General features: G+C 36.4%; 1 protein-coding gene across 1 annotated transcript in view; it reads left to right on the forward strand.

The window, feature by feature from the left end:
• The window catches only part of HERC2 (E3 ubiquitin-protein ligase HERC2), a 971,627-nt gene that overhangs the window by 329,934 nt on the left and 622,739 nt on the right, over positions 1-18,954 (forward strand). The window contains exons 34-35 of the mRNA XM_090372402.1: positions 374-563; positions 13,834-14,016. Of these exons, the coding sequence (XP_090228528.1) occupies positions 374-563; positions 13,834-14,016 (373 nt within the window). The remainder of the gene's footprint in view (positions 1-373; positions 564-13,833; positions 14,017-18,954) is intronic.

Raw genomic sequence — 18,954 nt, forward strand, 5'->3', positions numbered from 1 at the left:
AGGATTATATCTTCTATACAGTGTTATCAACTTTTGCCCCTGGCAGATATACCCTGGTCATACACCATATGATTCATTGCTTTTCATTGTTCTATAGCTGTCCCATGCTATTTTTTTTGTCTATTTATGTAGCCAATTCCTTATTCGTCCATCTTGGCCATTCATCCTCCTTGTGGTGTTTATATATTATTCTCTTCTATTATGATCTAGAGTAGTTTGTAATATGGATGTTATTCATATGTCCTGATATCAGGTTATTTTGAATTGCACTCTGTTTATAAAATTCCTTTCATAGAAATTTTAATATATGTCGAAATTTAAAGATATTCTATTGTAATAAAAATCGCACATTAAAGAAACCAAATTCTTTTAGGATGGACCACCACCTGGTGAAGGTCGTGTAATAGGTGAACTTGGCGAAGATGGATGGATTAGAGTTCAGTGGGACAATGGTTCTACAAATTCATACCGGATGGGCAAAGAAGGCAAATATGACTTAAAATTAGCTGAGCCCCCTCCACAGCCTGAATCTGATAATAGTTCTGACTCTGATGATGATGAATGTAAGCATGAGATATTAATTTCAAATTTTTAATTATTGATATTAGTTGATATTCTCTGTTTGCTTATTTATAATTTTGTTCTGCAAAAGGTATGCGGTATCACATGGGGCTCCTCTGCTTTGACCTTAGAGTATTGAGCTGCAGAGTATTGTGCTCCACTTTGGCTTACCATATAGAAAAGGTGGACATAGAGCTAAATAACACCATGCACATTATAACTGGAACAGTCAGGTCCACTCCTACCGTTTGGCTACCTGTCTCGAGCCACATCCTGCCAATAGATCTCTGAAGAAAATGTGCTCTCATCAGAAAATACAGAAAATAACAGACACCCCTGAACTACCAATAAATTTCGACATCTGAGACCTAGCAATAAACAGGCTCAATTCCAGACATCCACCAATCCCGATGGCAAAAACATTGCAACAAGCCAACTTCAACCTTCTGGATGCAAGAGTGGTTACAAAATTCCCCCTTGTCGATGTCATACCATGCCTTGTATCTCCAAAACACCACCTGGTTTTGACCAGCCTTGTAGGATATGGCTAGCAATAAACAGGGCACGAACGTGCCACGGTAGATGTGCAGACTTTCTCCATAAGTGAGCAAAATTCGTTCCCTGATATGTGACTATGGAGCTGATAGACAGACCATTCAACATATAATAGAGGATTCTGCCTTGCGAGCTTACGAAGGAAACCCTGGAGACTACTTCCTGATGGCAATCGATGCGGTAGTTGACTATTTAAATAATTTAAATGTTCATTTGGACTTTTGTTTTATTCAATTTGATATCTATCATTCTTGAGTCATGTAATTCGATTCTGTGTGTACTATACAAGCCAAATGATCAATAAATAAATAAATAAATATAATTTTGTTAAAATTGCTCTTAATGCCTTTCTTTAAGCATGTTGCTTAAAACATTTTCTTTTAACTCTCACCTTTTTCTAGTTTTTAACTAACATTTCATGATAATATGTATGTTGAATAAATAACTATATATGCATTACAAGATACATAACTGAAATCTACTTGCAACTTAAATAAAATCCGATTGTCCCTCTAAATGTTTTTTATGAAATTTAAACTTCCTCATAGTATTGTTACTAGGTGATGCTAGTAACAATATTATGAGGAAGTATTGTTACTAGGTGCTAGACACATAATGGCAGTTTAAGCACTGATCATATATTTATTTACTATCTAATAGTTTGTGTTATGTTATTGCTTTCATTTTGTAACCGAAGCAACTTTTAATATCTAGTATTTCTGGTTCTGTCTTTTTCAGTCAAACATTTATTTTTGTTAATATTCATTATCTTTTTTCTTGTTTATACTCTGGCATAGCCACTAGGTCAGAGTAGTTTACATTTAATTACTTTGTCAATGAATGCAACCATTAACTGTATTTAGCAAGCATGTGAGCTTGAACCATGGAACACTCAAATGTGTGTGCATTACTACACTCTTGTGCTCAACTGCCTGGCTACATTGGGCTTGAATATCATTGTCATTATTGTCAAAAATTTATTAAAAAATAATTAGTTTGTAAATTAAATTTTTGACAATTTCAAAGGATTTGGATCTTCTGGAAAAGAGGCAGTGAAGAACAGTGTCATTAGTTTTGATATAAAGATGCATTCCTATAAAGAGAGGTTTCAATTTTCTCTTCAACCACTCACTGCTTGTCATGATGAATGGCTCTCTGTCTTTTAAGTTCTCAGCTAATGCTTGGTGTTCCCCAAGGTTCTGTTCTTTCTCCCGCTATTTTCTTCCTGTATATGAGTGGCCTCCTTTCACTGTTTGGAAATCCTACCCATAGTTTTGCTTGATGGCACTTACATTTCATCTTCCAGTTTGAGATACCCTGCTCTGCATAAACATTTTCAGCTTCTCAGATATCCACCAATTTCTTAAATACTAATCTCCAGGTAATTCTCCAATGGGACAGAGAAAACAGTTAATTTCAGTCTCTCTAAACCTCAGCTTTGTCTTATTTCTCACAAAATGTCTGCTATTCTATGCGTCTAGCACCTATTCCCATGTACAAATTTGATAACAATCAGATTTCTAGATAACATCAAGAATCTTTATTTGGGATAGTCCTAGCTCTCACCTTCCGTGGCATATTGCTTTCTGTAATATATGTGTACTTTGCAGTTTTTGTGGAGTTGGTAAGAAAGGCTGATAGTAGGGGTTAAACTAAAACAATGGTGTTTAGCAGCAATCTTTCCTTTACAAGACCTTTCTCCAGTACCACATTACATATGTTATACATCACTGTCATCTCTAACTGAAACATACAACATAAATTTTGCTAGAAGGACAAGGAGATGATTACCCCATTGTATAAGGTGAAGATGGTTAGGAAGCACTGCATACAGGTTGGGAAGCTTCATTAAAAGAAAAAAAAAAGAAAAAAGTGGATCTCTTGGAATGGGTGCAGAGAACGTCAACCAGATTAGTCAAGAGCACAGAGATACTTTTACCACAAAAAGTTTTGGCTCTGCAAATTGCAACACTTTGAAACTAGGCACTTGTGAGGAGGCATGTTTGAAGTGTTCAAGGCTTTAAATGGATTGCGTTAACTTAACGATGGTGCTAATTGGTTGTTGAAGAAAACTACCATCTGCTATTGTGGTAGTTTGAATAATTTTAAGGAAGAATTAGACATGTTATTGTGTGTTTTTTTTTTTTTTTGGTTGATGCTCCTGCATAAGCTTGCTTTCTTCATCATTTGCCATTATTACTAATAATAATAAACATAGAAAGATGTTATCATTATCTGTGGAAGAGGTAAGCAGTATGTCTATAGTGAATGGCCCTCATAAAATAACTGGTTCATTACAGTCAGTTGCACCTTCTTATTCGTGTAGTATGTATAAGAGTATTTCTATGTAATGCCACTCAACAAGCAGTTCTGTAACCTGAAGGCTGTCTCAAACTAGACATAGGTCTGATGCCCTAGGACTTAATAATGCTTCTTTTTAAGAAACATATAAAAAAATTATATTCATTAACAAACAATAATTATTTACAGTTTACACTACTAAATTTTCTATATTTATATTAATCTATACAGCCAGGGCTCGCATAATGAGAGTTCGATTAACGCATTTTTCAGTTACTGCTATTTGAAAAAATTATACCACTTTTCACTTTACACGATGCAAATTTCCAGTTAATGTGATCTTTTTTTTTATGCGATAGTTGAAAAAGATTTGAATCACACATTAAGCTTATCGCATGTCAGACGAGCAATAAACAAACGTTTGCCTGCTGCCCACCTCAGTGTGTTCCATCCACCATCGGAAGACGACGTGTTACTTATTTGTCTCCCGCTAATAAAGTCAATACAGACTTGCATTTAAAAATTCAAATTTTTAAATGAACCAGATGAAAATGTTACTGCGAAGGAGATAACGGTAAAAGAACTAGATGAAATCTTTCGTATCACAGGGAACCTCAAACAAAAGGTTTGAGATTCTCTGTGATATTTATTTTGCCAGGATCCTGAGAAGATTGTTGTTGGCTATCGGAAATTGATTGATGAAAAGAGAAAGTCAACACTGTTCAAATATTTTATGTCAGAGGTTACCAAACTTTCTCGGTTCACGGCGCCCTTAGTGTCTCAGTAATTTTTTCAATCCGCACCTAGACCAAAAGAAATATCTTAACAGTTCCTAATACCTAATAGACCAAAAGGAATACCTAACAGTTCCATTTATTAAGTAGTTAAGTCTAAACAACTTAATAAGAAATGTTGAGACTGTGAACTACCTCGAGCTAATAGTTCGCACAGTGTCCGACAGATGTCGGGTATCGCCGTGTTTCCCTCGAAAATTTAAAATATTCTGCAGTGCACAGTTTGGGAACCACTGTTTTATGCAATAAACATTTAATTCCATAATTATTTTCATTATCTTTTAAATTGTATCCAGTTAAAAAGTTATTTAAAAGGTATTTTAAAAATTCTTTATGGACATTCCAGAAGGTCAAGGACCAATTATAATTTTTCCTATTGATTATTATATTCAATTAATGCATTTCCATTTTGCGCGATGCGCTCACAGGACGAATTAATCACGTTAATTGCGGCCAGCCTGTATATAGCTCACTAGTAAATTTTGATTAACTCAATGAGCAAGGTCAAATTTTACTGGTGAACTAAATATAGATAGCCCTCAACATTTTATAAAGTTTCTGACATTTTCTTGTGTAATTGAGTAAAATGGAAATAACAAACAGTGTCCACTGGAAATGTACAACTAAAATACACCATTTCTCAATTTAACAATTTAAAACTGGAGTGAGACATATTTCATTTTCAAGATATGATTAAAGGAACAGCATTCGGCTTTCTAATATTTGTTAAGTTTTGATATTCTGTTTGTGGTTCACCTCAATAATTGAAAAAAGCTGCGCAGTTTAAAATCCAGTTAGCAAAACCAAGCCAGAGTGAAAGAAAAATTTAATTCCCTTACTTTGTCTTTTTCTTTCTTGGATGATCATCATATTTTATCCTTGAAAAGGGGGAAAAAAAAAAACAAAAAAGACTGTTGGAGAGGTTACCCGCCGAGAACACTTGAGAAGTAGAATGTCAAAGGCTTAATAATCCTCATTAAATAAAGTGATCATTCTTCATATAATTACATACTTGGTAATAAGTGCTGTTGTTAGACACTGGCTACTCTTTGAAATATATCCTGACTTTCTGGAAGTTTAAATGATTATCCGTCCAAGCTTAAACTGTTTGAGCACCTAATAAGTATTTCTTTTGACTTCAAGAGGGTTCATTGCACATAATGATAACTATTTATAAAACTTAAACACTCTGTTTTAACAACTTTATACAATTTATATAACTTTAACAGACACTAAAATAAAAATATTTCTGGACTTTGCTTCTTTAAAACTTTTTCTTGTCTTTCCCAATTCCCTTTTTTTCTGTTCTTCATGTTCCTCGCTACTAAAATATTTCAAGTGCAATACATGCACTTGAAATGTTTTAGTAATGCATTTCAGGTACATGCAGTATGCCCAATGATAATGCAATGGAAACAGAAAACAACCACATTAGATTTTTAAATTGTAGCATAAAGAAGACAGAATAGATGTACTGTGAACATAATGAAGTGATACACCAAACAGTAATACAATACAAGCTAAATCATATGTTTAACAGTAACAGAGGAATATAAAATATCAGACTAGCATTATTGATAAAGGCAAAAATACATTAAAAGTTTGGCTGTTTTGATAATTTAATTAACTTGTGAGAGTTTAACCCCATTCTGGTCTGCCCTGTTTTAAGCCTATGTTGAACCCCTCACTTGAAAGTTGTCCCCCCCCTGAAAAAAACTAATAATTTCCATAATTTCTACTTAATTTACAAAATTTAAACTCTCAATATACATAAACAGAAGTATATTCTTTGATTTCCTACCTTTAGCGTTCAGCAAAAACTATTAATTCACTCGAAAATAGCAAAAATATACGATCACACTATCAATTTATGAATTATTACTTCAGCAAAACAGAGGTTACCTTTGAAGATGATACGCATTACAGCATTAGTTCAAAATTCCCACTTCATCTAGCTAAAATGAATGGAGATATAATTGACTGGTCAAGCTTACGTCATTAGCATTACCAAGGTGATCCAAGAAGAAAATAAAAGTGTAAACAACTTTTGTGGAAAACAAACAGTTGAGCATCATTACTTGCGAACACTATTTTGCATGGTTTTCTCACAACAGTTTGCTTTACTGCTTTTTGTAATTATTGTACGAAAGAATTGCAACAAATTGGTTTTGAAAAACAAAAATAACTTCTTTCCTTTCTTCAGTATGTATTGTAGCTACTAACAAAAAATCAAGGAAATTCATCTATTGGAAACTGCAGTGGAAACAGAAGGAAAAAAGAAACTGATCACTACAATGCACATTTCATAAAAAAAAAAGTTTGCTTTATTGTAATTGTTTCTAGAGGACTAAATCGGAACAGCAGTTTCATGGATGTATATTTGATCTTCTTACGAAATTTCATGAAAATATTTCTATTCATAACTGTGTTATAAACTTCAAAAACTTATGTCGAAGGAACTTCGCATGCATCTCACCTGGTGTGCAAACGAAAAAAAAAATGCGCTACTAGTAACACATTGTGAAAATAATCTGTTACTCGTAGTGACGGATTGGGAAATTGTAAGTAATTGTTATTGAATACTTCAATATTTCCTTGATATGCATTTGATACCATCAAAACATTTCAAGAGAAAAATTGAATTTTCATTATCACACACACGCCCAAAAAATTCACCATAAAATGTCATGTGTTTCGATGCTTGAATTCCATTCTGAGCTGCAACTGTAATAAAGTCACCTCTCTTGCACTGAAAGAGTAGCCGTTCACCGAATGAAGAAAAACAGGGTTCATTTTCCTGAAATTTCCAATTCCCTTCATTCACTTGATGGAAAAAAAAACTCCTTAGGGGAGGGAGTCCACCCTTTCTAGTCCGACCCTAGAGAGAGAGAGAGAGAGAGAGAGAGAGAGAGAGAGAGAGAGAGAGAGAGAGAGAGAGATAAAAATACCCTTTTGGTGGGGAGAAAGAGAAGAGATTGTCAAAGGTCCAGAGCTCTAACTTTCATTTGTTTTATTTATTATTATTATTTTTTAAATTTATTATTATTATTTATTTATTTATCATTATTTTTTAAAAAAAAATATTGTTATTTTTTTTTAAAAAAATATTGTTATTATTATTATTTTTTAAAAAATTTATTATTATTCATTTTTTTTTTTCTTGTGTTGTTCTAGCAATCCATCCTGGATTGGGCCTTCCCTGGGCTGGGATAGTCCTCTTTTCTCCTTCCCTCTCCTCATCTTATACAAATTTTTTTTTCCTCCCTGGGAAACTTGTTCCCCAGGCAGGAGGGTGTGCAGATAGTAGGGCAGGCCTTGCCCTCCTGTTAGGGACGAGTACCTGGAGGCAGTCGTCCAGGTGATCATTGTGTCCAGGTGATCATTGTGTCCAGGTATCCAAAATGCCAAAACACAACATCACAATACTTGAACACACACATAAGCTCACAAACACAGTGTTTCTTTCCTGTCACTTTCTCCCGTGTGGGATGAAAACTTTTTTCTCTCTCTCTCTCCTCTCTCTTGCCTTCCTTTTCATCTGTCTTCATCCAACATGGGATATTCCTATACGGGATGATTTTTTTTTTTTTTTTAACACGGCACACAAAGGACCTTGACAGTGAGTTAAAACTGAACAGAGCAACGAGGCGGAGATGAACTTTTGTTCTAGGAGCCGCCCATGCAAAAACACACACACACAAAAAAATAAATAAATAAAATAAATAAAAAAATAGCATTGCAGCTCTAAGTCAGCTTCATCCTAAGATGCCGAAACTGCAATTGTTTTAGAGAACATTATTTTGCATTTTTACTTTCTAACATTATTTTGCATTTTTACTTTCTAACATTATTTTGCATTATAGCTCTGTTACAATATTTTGCTTCGTTTCTTTACATTATTGCTGTAGCCAACAATATCGGTGTGCACGACGTTTCATCACAGATGCTGAAGTTCTAATTAGTCAGTTCATCCTAGGATGCGGAAGTACTAAGTCCAATTTTGGTCTGGTGCAAATTTGAGAAAAAATCCACACTAATCCCTCTGGAAATATTAGCGAGTGAATTGCATTATAAATTTCAAACATCGCTATATAGCTTGTCCTTGAATGCAAATGACTACGGTTACTCTCATTTGAGTGACCACCCTTTTACAGATGTTTTATTGCGGACACTTCCTTCCAGTCAGTAAAATCATCAGTAGTCGTCCTTTATTGTACCTAAAGTGATTCGTTATGTTGGGGGAAATGGTTTTTGCTCCTAATTGATGTAGCACTTTCAATTTCGCAAAGTGGATTATTTGAACACAATGTACATTAGAAGGTCAGTAAAAGAGTTGATAATTGGTGGGCAGCATTCCGACAAACAAATTTTCTGTTTATATTCCGGGATGACCACACGGTCAGAGATCCTGAAATAGAGAGAGAGAATACAAGAAACTGCATCACATTTAGCAGTCACTGACTTGATTGGGTGAAATTGCTCGCCAAAAACCACAGCAAAACAAAAACAAGAGAAGTGATGGGGAGTAAATCTATTTTTCAGCGTGGTTTATCTGTTTATTGCAGCTCAGAACAGCATTATGACCTTGGATAGTGAATTTATTCGGCTTCTGTACTAAAACAGAATTTCTCCGTTTGCGATGACATCAAAGCGAACAAGCAAATATCTTCTAACAATACTTTTTGAGCAGCCCGTGGTTCGTAATCTGTTAACTTTGTATTATTAGAAAATATTGCAGTTTTGTGAACAATACACATTTCAAGAAACAATCCATTATTCATAGCAGATGATTTTTTTTCTTTTCTTTCCTTTGATGCACCAGTTTTCAAAGTTTATAACAGCTATAAATAGAAATATTTTCTTGAAATTTAGTTAGAAGATCAAACCTAGGAAACTGCTGTTCTGATATTGTTTACTAAAAACAATTACAATAAAGCAAACTTTTTTTTTTTTATCAAATGCGCATTGCAGTGTTATCAGTTTTACACCAGTTTTTCCCATTTCCTTGATTTTCTGTTCATAGGAGCAATACATGTTGAAGAAAGGAAGTATAAACAGTTGTTGCTGCTGTTTCGCTTTATTGCTTCTTATGTCAACTAACAGTAGCTTGCATTTGTCTTTTGTTTATTTTCTTAGCGGTCCCGACGTAGCCGTGTGGAGACGTAAGAATGACCGTTGGCACTCTCTCGATGTAGCTGTATCTAGGAAGTTTGTGATGTAACCAACGGTTTTTCTCACGCTCCACTCCAAGAAAACAATTTCGCTCTGTAAACAGAAACTCCTGCTCCAAAACAAACAAACAAATCAAGTATCGTGTTTCATAAGCCCTAGGCTAATTAGGGTGGGTTTAGAAAAATAACTGAGAAAGGCCTAAAAAAATGCACACTTGATGTCATTTGCGTGAAATTCAATAGAAGGTTTTGAAAATTGAAGTGGGAAAATTCAAGAAAACAGTTCTGGCTCCAACTATAGCGAGTTTCAGCTCTGTAATTAGAGTAAAAATTATAGAATTAACTTGCTGAACCCAGTTGGTGTTGGAACGTACCCTACCTGACGGGAATACGGTTGAGCTTGTGATGCCATTAACAGAGCAAGTGTTTTGATAATCTGAAAAGTGAGTAAATGTGAAAGATTTTATCACAGGCAGACAAAACATTTCTCAACAAAACAGATTGAGGAAAGAAGCTATGTAGTGCTGTAATTATACAAATATTTAGAATGAAATGTTCTACATTTCTTTCCATAAAAAACCTAAGTTTTTCTTTTTTTGCTCCTGGCTTTATTTTCCTTCTAAACAACTACTGAATCTCTACAAATCTCAAAACTGTTCTACCATGGAATATTGTTTCCATATCTGAGGTGATTCCTCCCCCTGCCCAAACCTATCCTAAGCTCAAAAATTCTATTCAGAAGACGGCAGCCAAGTTAATTGACTCTGTTGTCAGTGAGTTTGCTGCACATATACACTGAGTGATCACTGAATTATGACCACCCCTATGACAACTGAATGTGACCCTTTGACCACGTGAGGTACAAGAGTGTGCAGTCAGTTGACCTACGTAGCATAGATAAAGTGTCAGTGGTTAAGTAGGTAGTAAAATTCTGAGCGTGATGGGTAAAGGGAAGGATTTTTCGGACTTTGATAAAGGACAGATTGTGGGAGCTCGACGAGCTGGAGCATCCATTTCCCAAACGGTTAAACTGGTGGGCTGTTCGAGCGCCACCGTTGTTAAAGTGTACCAGGGCTGGCGTCAAAATGGTCAAACAACAACCCGATGGCAAAACTGCAAAGGTCAGTGAAAGGTTGATGTTAGAGTGAGTACTGGGTCCGACGACTAGTACAGGCGAACAGGTGCAGCACTGTTGAAGAGTTGACTACCCAGTAAAACACAGGTCAACCCGGAACAATATCTGGCGTGACCATGCATTGCACACTCGCACGTATGGGCTGTACCAGCAGACGACCCCTATGGCATCCTCTCCCAACCAAGGAAGGAGCAGCAGTGCGTAGCACACGGGGTTGATTAGACCGGGGTTCGAGCCCGTCACCACCAAATATGGAGGAAGCGGAAAGGTCAGGGAATGACCCGCATGTTCCCGGAGCAATATGGCCTTAGTTGCTAATGCTCCTAAAAACCAAATAACAACAACCCAACCAAGGTTCATTGGCATAAAAGACTCGCCTGGTGCAAAGAGCATGCAAGTTGGACATTAGAAGACTGGAAGGTGTGCTGGTCAGATGAGTCGTGTTATTTACTCCACACCTTGGATGGTCAGGTACGGATTTGGCGTCAACAACATGAGGCTCTTCATCCATCATGCATGGTATCAAGCGTGCAGGTCGGTGGAGGTAGTTGTATGATGTGAGGCATGTTTCACTGGCAGGAACTTGGACCCCTGGTGCATGTGGAACAACCTATCACTGGTCTCCACTATCGTCAAGTGCTTGCTGACTGTGTACACCCTGCTATGTAACACTATTTCCCAAATGGTGATGGTGTCTTCCAAGATGACAATACTCCAAGCCATCAGGCACTTGATGTGCAGGAATGGTTTGAGGAACACAGTTCTGACTTCCAGTATGTCGATTGGCCTTTGAACTCCCCTGATTTCAATCCCATAGAGCACTTGTGGGACACTATGGAAAGGCATCTGGATACACAATCACCTCCATACCTGCATTGCTAGCCACATTACACAGAGCTTGGTTAGCCATGCCTCCCGAACGCTTCCGAAATCTTGTTGAATCAATGCACTTCAGATAGCTGCTGCACTGAGGGCAAAAGGAGGACCTACGAAGTATTGGGTAGGTGTCATAATTCAGTGATCACTCAGTGTATGTTTTCTCTAGTGAATTTTTGTAGTGATGGGTTCATTATTAAAATCAATACAGAATTTTAGAAAAATTCATAAAAATTTCTAAAAAAAAATTTGAAAATAAAATGCATCATTACTCTTTTTTAATGCAGTGATATCTATACATCTATTTATATATTATGTGATTTATCAAATTCTGTATCTGAATTTCATTTCAGATGTAAGCATTTCTTTTATAAAACCAAATTGAACAGCTGAGCTCAAAGGTGCAATCTTCCAATTATCAAGATATTTTTGTATTGCGATCTGTTATATAAATATGTATTATGTCTCTCTCCTCTTTCCTACACAGAAGTTGTTTCTGCTGCATGCCTTTTCTGTAGATATTTCCATGTGCAATGTTCCTTTGAATTTGCATCTGTATTTTACTTATATAAACTGTATCTACAATTAGTTGAAACACAAATAGGGATGGCAGCATTTACTACGAAATTTTCACAACAATTCATACATTAATGGACACACTGTTTGAAGCACCCCCAAAATGAATATCTATGTTTTAAATGCTGAGAAGGGTTAATGACCCAGCTTTTACAATTTTTCTCTGCTCTTTGCACACAGAAGTTGTTTCTGCTGCATGCCTTTTCTGTAGATATTTCCATGTGCATTGTTCCTTTGAATTTGTGTCTGTATTTCACTTCTCTTCCAATACCAGTTCTACCAGTTGGAATATATACCTCAAGTAGTGAACAGTGAGTGGATGTTCGCTAGTTTTCTTCTTCATCTTTTATCCTTTCTACTTCTGTACAACTTTCCCTTTTGAACAACCTTCCTTCACATTATTTCCCAAAAATTAGAATCTATAGACATTCAAGTCCACTGTCAATGAGTGCCTTATGTCTTCTCAACCTTTAGCATGGTATTATTTTTCCCATATATAGTAAATAATTTCTGCAGGGTCTTATACCTTTCATTATGTGATCTCAATAAAGAAACAAATAAATGACTGTTAGATCAGATCACCAGTTGATCTGTAGAACTTGCAGAGTTTATGAAAATTTAAGGAAGGGTTGGACAAATATTGAAAAAATCTTAAATTTTTATTTATGAAAGCTGATACTGAATTAACCAGCTTCCATGTATCAGTTTTTCTTGAGACTATTTTATTGATTTACAGATGGTAACTGGAACATACCAGATGTCACTTAAAATAATCTATTTTTAGTATTATCTGAATATTTCTTGCCTGCAGTGATAGCTTTTTTTATGCTTATGAAGCACTACCTAACTGACTGACAACTGAATGGAAAATGCCCTGAAAAAATTTTTCAATGAGAGAAGTAATAGGAATCAAACTCTCTCACTCTCTCACTCTCCTGTGTATATATTTAGAAAAATTAACTAATTATGATAAAAGGAAAATTACAAAAATTAACATCACAAACATTGCGGCTGCATTAATGCATGATCTACTGCATGCTGTTTATAATAAATTAGAATCAAAATAAATAAAACAAATGGCAATAGCATGGTAAACCAGTGGAGCAAAATGCTTTACTGGTTTGCCATGCTACTGGTGTTTGTTTTATTTATTTTGATTCGAATTTATTATAAGCAGCATGCAGTGGATTATGCATTAATACAGTCCCGATGTTTGCAATGTTAATTTTCTTAATTTTTTTCTCTACTGGCATTTGTTTTATTTATTTTTATTCTAATTTATGCACGCGTGCGCGCGCGTGCGCGCGCACACACACACACACACACAGGGTAACTCAGAAATTTGTTTGTTTGTTTTTGACTGGTGCAGCAAAAGTCTCAGGCTTCCTTGCACCATATGGCTAATAATAATAATAATTTGTCTCTGTGGCATAGTGTGGAAAGGTCTAATTTCAAGCCCTATTAATAAAGTAAGCTATATTTTCTTATAGTATTTTATCAGACAAACCAACTTTTAGAACGTGAAATGTGACATGCAAAATTATCTTGGACTTTACATATTTGAATGTAAACTTAAAACATCAGTGTTTAACATCAGGTGAGGATGTCACATAGTTCCAGTTTTTAATTGCCCTTCCTCCAAAGTTATTATTATATTATCAGACCATGTTACTTTTTATACAATGTTTATAAATTGAAACATTATATCTAATTAATTTCTTTTAATTGTACTTTCCAAGGAGGATATTTAATTATTTACTTTATTTGACTTTTATCAGATCTGGCTAGATAATGAAATAATTTGCAATCACAATATTCAAAGAACTAATTCTAATATGTTATATGCTTACATCATCTTATTCAGTGGTTCCTGACCAGCCATCTGCTGAACAACCTGCCATGTTACTACGTCAATCTTGCCTTTTATTGCTCAAATCTCTGTCAATATGTGTTGGACTTCATGCTGATGCAGCTCAAAAGGAAGCCATAAATACCTTATCTGGTTTACTCAGAGCATTGCTTATGGCAGGTTATCAAAATGGATCTTGTAAGTATGAAACAAAATATAGTATATTTTAATTTATACAAAATTATAACTAAATTAAAGTTTTACAATATAAAAGGAAATTTTCTATGCATAATACCAGTTCTACCAGATGTTACATTAGAGTATTTCAATAAATAAATTTCTGTTTATTTTCTAAATGGCCAAAGCTAGACAAGTTTAAAAATTCATTATGTCTGCATACATATTGAATTAATGAATTAATAAGGGCAGCTGGATTTTCAGCACCACAATGTAGTGTGCAGTTTTTATGGCCACGTATGGGCTTGAACTTGAGAACCAAGTTCGGAAGAACCAAGGGTTAGCAATTCTCCAATGCATCACAGCCTAAAAAAATGTGCAATTTTTGAAATGTGTGCAGAACCCTCTGGAACAGGCAATGATCTAGCCAAGGAGGATATCTTTGTGTGTGTGCTAGTGCAGTGTGTCAAGAATTTGGGCACCAATTCAGTGTTCTGATGGGCAATTATTGAGAGTTTGAGGAGTCAGGTAGAGATGCCCTTGAAGGTATTAAAATGTGAAACTCATCAAACTCTCAGCTGCCCAACTCCACATCAGTGCTCACTCTTGTGCATCAGGTGACGCAGCAGCAGTCTCCAAGGCAGAATGTGCTGGTCCCACAGGAGTTAGTTATTGTCGGTGACTCTACGTCAGGGAGACAGGTAATATATTGTGTAAAAAGGATAGGTGGAATAGGACCAGTGTATGTCTACCAGGGGCAAAAGTTGATGATGTTGTAGAATAGATATCATCTTTTAAGGGCACAAAGGGTGATATTGTTGTACACGTTGGCACTAATGACATTAAGAGTAGATCTGCTTAACAAGTATAGGTCAATGCTAAAAAAAAAGTTGTGAATTAGGATTAAATTTGAAAGTGTCTGCAATTCTGCCCAGACACAATAGGGAGGAGTATATGATGAGAGTCTTGTCAATCAATTCAGCCCTGGGCAGATTGTGCAAGGCTCATGGGGTATAATTTTTCTCAGTGTGGTCTATACTTGTTAAGAGGAGAGATTGTTTCTACAGGAATGGGATACACTTAAATAGAAAGGGTGCAAGGATATTTGCTGATGCTATTGAGGCAGTGTTAGGTTGGTTGGAAAACTGCTAGCTTATGGGATTCACAGACTAAATGGTTAAAAGTAGCCGCATGCAGAGGTGAAAGTGATTCTTGCACTGTTTCAATTACAATGAGCAGCAGTGTAGGGTGGGGTGCTGGTGTTTCGGAGATTGGTGGGAGTCATCATGAAACAAATAAATACATGGGCTGTGTTAGGGTAACTAAGGTTTAGAATAGGTGCATGTATACTTGAATGTACACCAATGCTAGAAATATAGTAAATAAATCTGATGAATTGGAAGTGCTGTTCTAGTCATTAACTTGCAGGATATCAACTTGTCTGGAACACAAACCATCATAATTGGTCCCTGGAATGACACCATGTACAGGGACACGGTGTCACACAGATATTAGGAATGCAGAATTGGAATTCGAGGAGGGCAGGCAGTCCTTGCTTTGCATGGTTCTGATGTGCACGAATTTCAGTTACCACGGTTTAGTTAAATAACACCAGTCCCCTAACAACACAGTTTAAATTTCAGTTACCACAGTATATTAACTGTGAGTAATTGCATAAAGTAAAAACTTCACTGCTTGCTCTTCAGTCTACAAATTACAAAATAATAGTTGTGCATCATGATAAGTGACTAATCAATTCACTTCTTTCAAAGTTTGGTTGATCACTTCTTTCAAAGTCTGGTTGGTCATCGGTGATTGGTCACTGTGCATCTGTTATTCGGTTCAAGCACAGACATCAAAGAATGTGTAGTATTGCCTCCTTGTCTCCCAGTGATAAACCCATGTGACATTTTACAAAAATGGATAATCGAAAGAGGGAATTGGCCAACAAAGATGAAAATGCAGCAAAAAAATGAAAAGTGATAACGCTGGAAGTGAAATTGGATGTGATTAGACGATTTGAAAATGGCGACAGCAAAGTGAAGATAGGATGAGACCTAAGCCTGCACGAAGCTACGGTACGAACCAAATTGAAAACGTCCGATGAATATAAAACATCAGGTAAAGTCGCTTCAACATCTTTTAGATTAAATTTCACTAGGAACAGAAAGCCGCTTATGGTTGAAATGGAGTGTTTACTTCTACTTTGGATTGAAATCTGCAATCAAAAAAAGAAATTATAAAAGAAAAAAAGTTTGGCTAGCATTCAGGCTAGAGTGTTGAAGTTAGTTCCCGCATTGAAAGAAAACAGTAATTACACAGAGACTGAAGAAGAATCTTTTACTGCCAGTAAAGGCTTGTTTCATCATTTCAGAAGTCGTGATGAACTGATTAATGTTAAGCTATCTTGTGAAGCTGCTAGTGCAGATAAGGATGCTGCTGTGAAATTTGCACCCAGATTCCAAGGATTGGTTAAGGCAGATGGTTATGATGATCGTCAGATATTTAATGTCGATGAGACAGGTCTTTTTTGGAAGGAAATTCCATCAAGAACTTTTGTGACAAAAGATGTAGGATCGCGAAGTGGCCATAAAGGAATTAATGAAAGATTAACTCATTTATTAGGAGGCAACACAGAGGGTGACTTTAAATTAAAATTTATGCTTATCTATCGGTCTGAGAATCCCAGAGCATTAAAAAATCATAACAAAGCATCTCTACCAGTCATTTGGCGTGCAAATAAAAGTCATGGGTTACAATAACATTCAGAGGCGGATTTAGCAGCGGGCGCAACGGGCGCACGCCCTGGGCCCCGACTTCTGAAGGGCCCACGCAAAACCCCAACAAATTTAACCCCGGGGGCTCACATCTGGTGAGTATGGGCTTGCCAAACCCAGGGTCCTGAGCTGGATATCATCATTCTTCTCTTTCTTGGTGATGCCCCCCCCTCTCTCTCTCTCTCTCTCTCTCTCTCTCTCTCTCTCTCTCTCTCTCTCTCTCACACACACACACGGAGTAACTCGGGAATTTTTTTTTTTTTTTTTTGGCTGGTGCAGCATAAGCCTCAGGCTTCCTTGTACCATATGGCTAATAATAATAATAATTAGTTGAACATATTAGTTCAAAACTTTGTGATTATTATTATGTTATTATTAATTATATTATACATATATTATATTCAAATTTTATTCGAAATAAAACATTAATAGTACATAATATTTTTATTTATTTAAAAAAATGGTTAACATGTATTTTTATTTTCCCTGTCTCTCTTTTTTTTAAGGGGTTCAATATTTTCTTCTGCGCCCAGGGCCTCAACCGACCTTAATCCACTCCTGGTAACATTGTTTCAACTCCGGTTTCAATCATATTTTTTGTGGTAGAGAGATACTGTAGGCAAAATAAATTAACTTTTAAAGCACTACTACAGTTATCCAGTTATATTAAAGGAGGCAGCAAAGGAAGTAAGTGCCGACGGGCTAGCCGGGTGGGTATGGTGCCTGCCTGGCAACACAAAGATCGCGGATTTGAATCCTGCATAGGTCTTGGATCAGCGTAGTGCGAAAACCTTGGGAGGTGCATTATGGCCACAGAAGTCAATGTGCCAACAACTAACAAAAAAAAAATAAAAAAATAATAATAATAAAAAAAAAAAAAAGGAAGTAAGCAAACCCTTAGCCATAATTATTACAGCTTCCTTGGACTCAGGGAAGGCACCCATGGACTGGAGATGTGCAAATGTGATCCCAATTCACAAAGGAGGATCAAAGGGCAACACAAGTAATTATAGACCTGTTAGTTTAACAGTTCTGTTCCAGGGAAATAAATGGAGGCACTGGTTAAAGAAGCACTGCAGGATCATCTAGACAAGACTTCGGTTATAGCTCGGACACAGCATGGGTTTGTTAAGGGGAAGTCTTGTCTGACCAGTTTGATTGGATATTATGATGTGCTCACAAAGCAACTGGATACAGGGAATAATTTTAATATCATATATTTGAATCTTAGAAAGGCGATACTGTTGCACATGGAAGACTGCTGCACAAATTGGAGCAGTGTGGCATTGGAGGTAATTGTGCAGGCAGACATGAAGTTTTCTGAGCAGTGCAGATGGTCTGCAAGAGTAGCTCATGGTGTCTTGTCAATGATATACAGGACTTTTTCTAGCAGGGATAAGGAGGTGATTATCCCTTTGTATAAGGCGATGGTCAGGTCACACCTTGAGTACTGTATATAGATCTGGAGGCCTCATTTTAAGAATGATGTGGAGCTGTTGGAACGAGTACAGAGAAGTGTAACAGCCGACCGGGCTAGCCGAGTGGGTAAAGTACCTGCCCGGCAACCCAAAGGTCGCGGGTTCGATTCCCGCCTCGGGCTTGGATCAAAGTACCGCAAAAACCTTGGGAGGTGCAATATGGCCACAGAAGCCGATGTGCCAACAACTACCAAATCAAAGTGTAACAAGATTAGTAAATGGAACAAAGGGTTGCTGTTACGAAGAAAGGCTTAAGTTTTGCAGATTACAGTGTTTGGAGACTAGGCACCTGCGAGGTGATCTGATTGAGGTGCATTAAGCCTTGAATGGTTTGAGCATGCTCAATACTGATGGGATTCTTCCTCTTGCTCAGAATAATCACCTGAGAGAGCATAAATTCATATTGAGGAAAGACAATTGTAGGATAGATGAGTGGAAGTTTGCCTTTAGCCAGCAGGTAGTTAATTGGTGGAACAGACTTCCATCTTTTGTTGTGAAAGTTGATAGCCTAAATAAATTTAAGGCTGAACTGGACAGATATTTGGAACGAATGGAGGGGTGAAATCAGAGCTTTTTTTTTTGGTTGATGCTGCATAAACTTGCTTTCTTGCATCGTGTGCCTCTACTAATACTGTTGGATAATGCTCCAGGTCACCCTGGTTCTCTCAGGGACTTGAATGAAAATGTGAATATTTGCTCTTTTT

Source organism: Mastigoproctus giganteus, chromosome 1 (assembly GCF_048544385.1).
Source record: "Mastigoproctus giganteus isolate SK-2022 chromosome 1, ASM4854438v1, whole genome shotgun sequence".
In the NCBI taxonomy this organism is placed as follows: Eukaryota; Metazoa; Arthropoda; class Arachnida; order Uropygi; family Thelyphonidae; genus Mastigoproctus; species Mastigoproctus giganteus.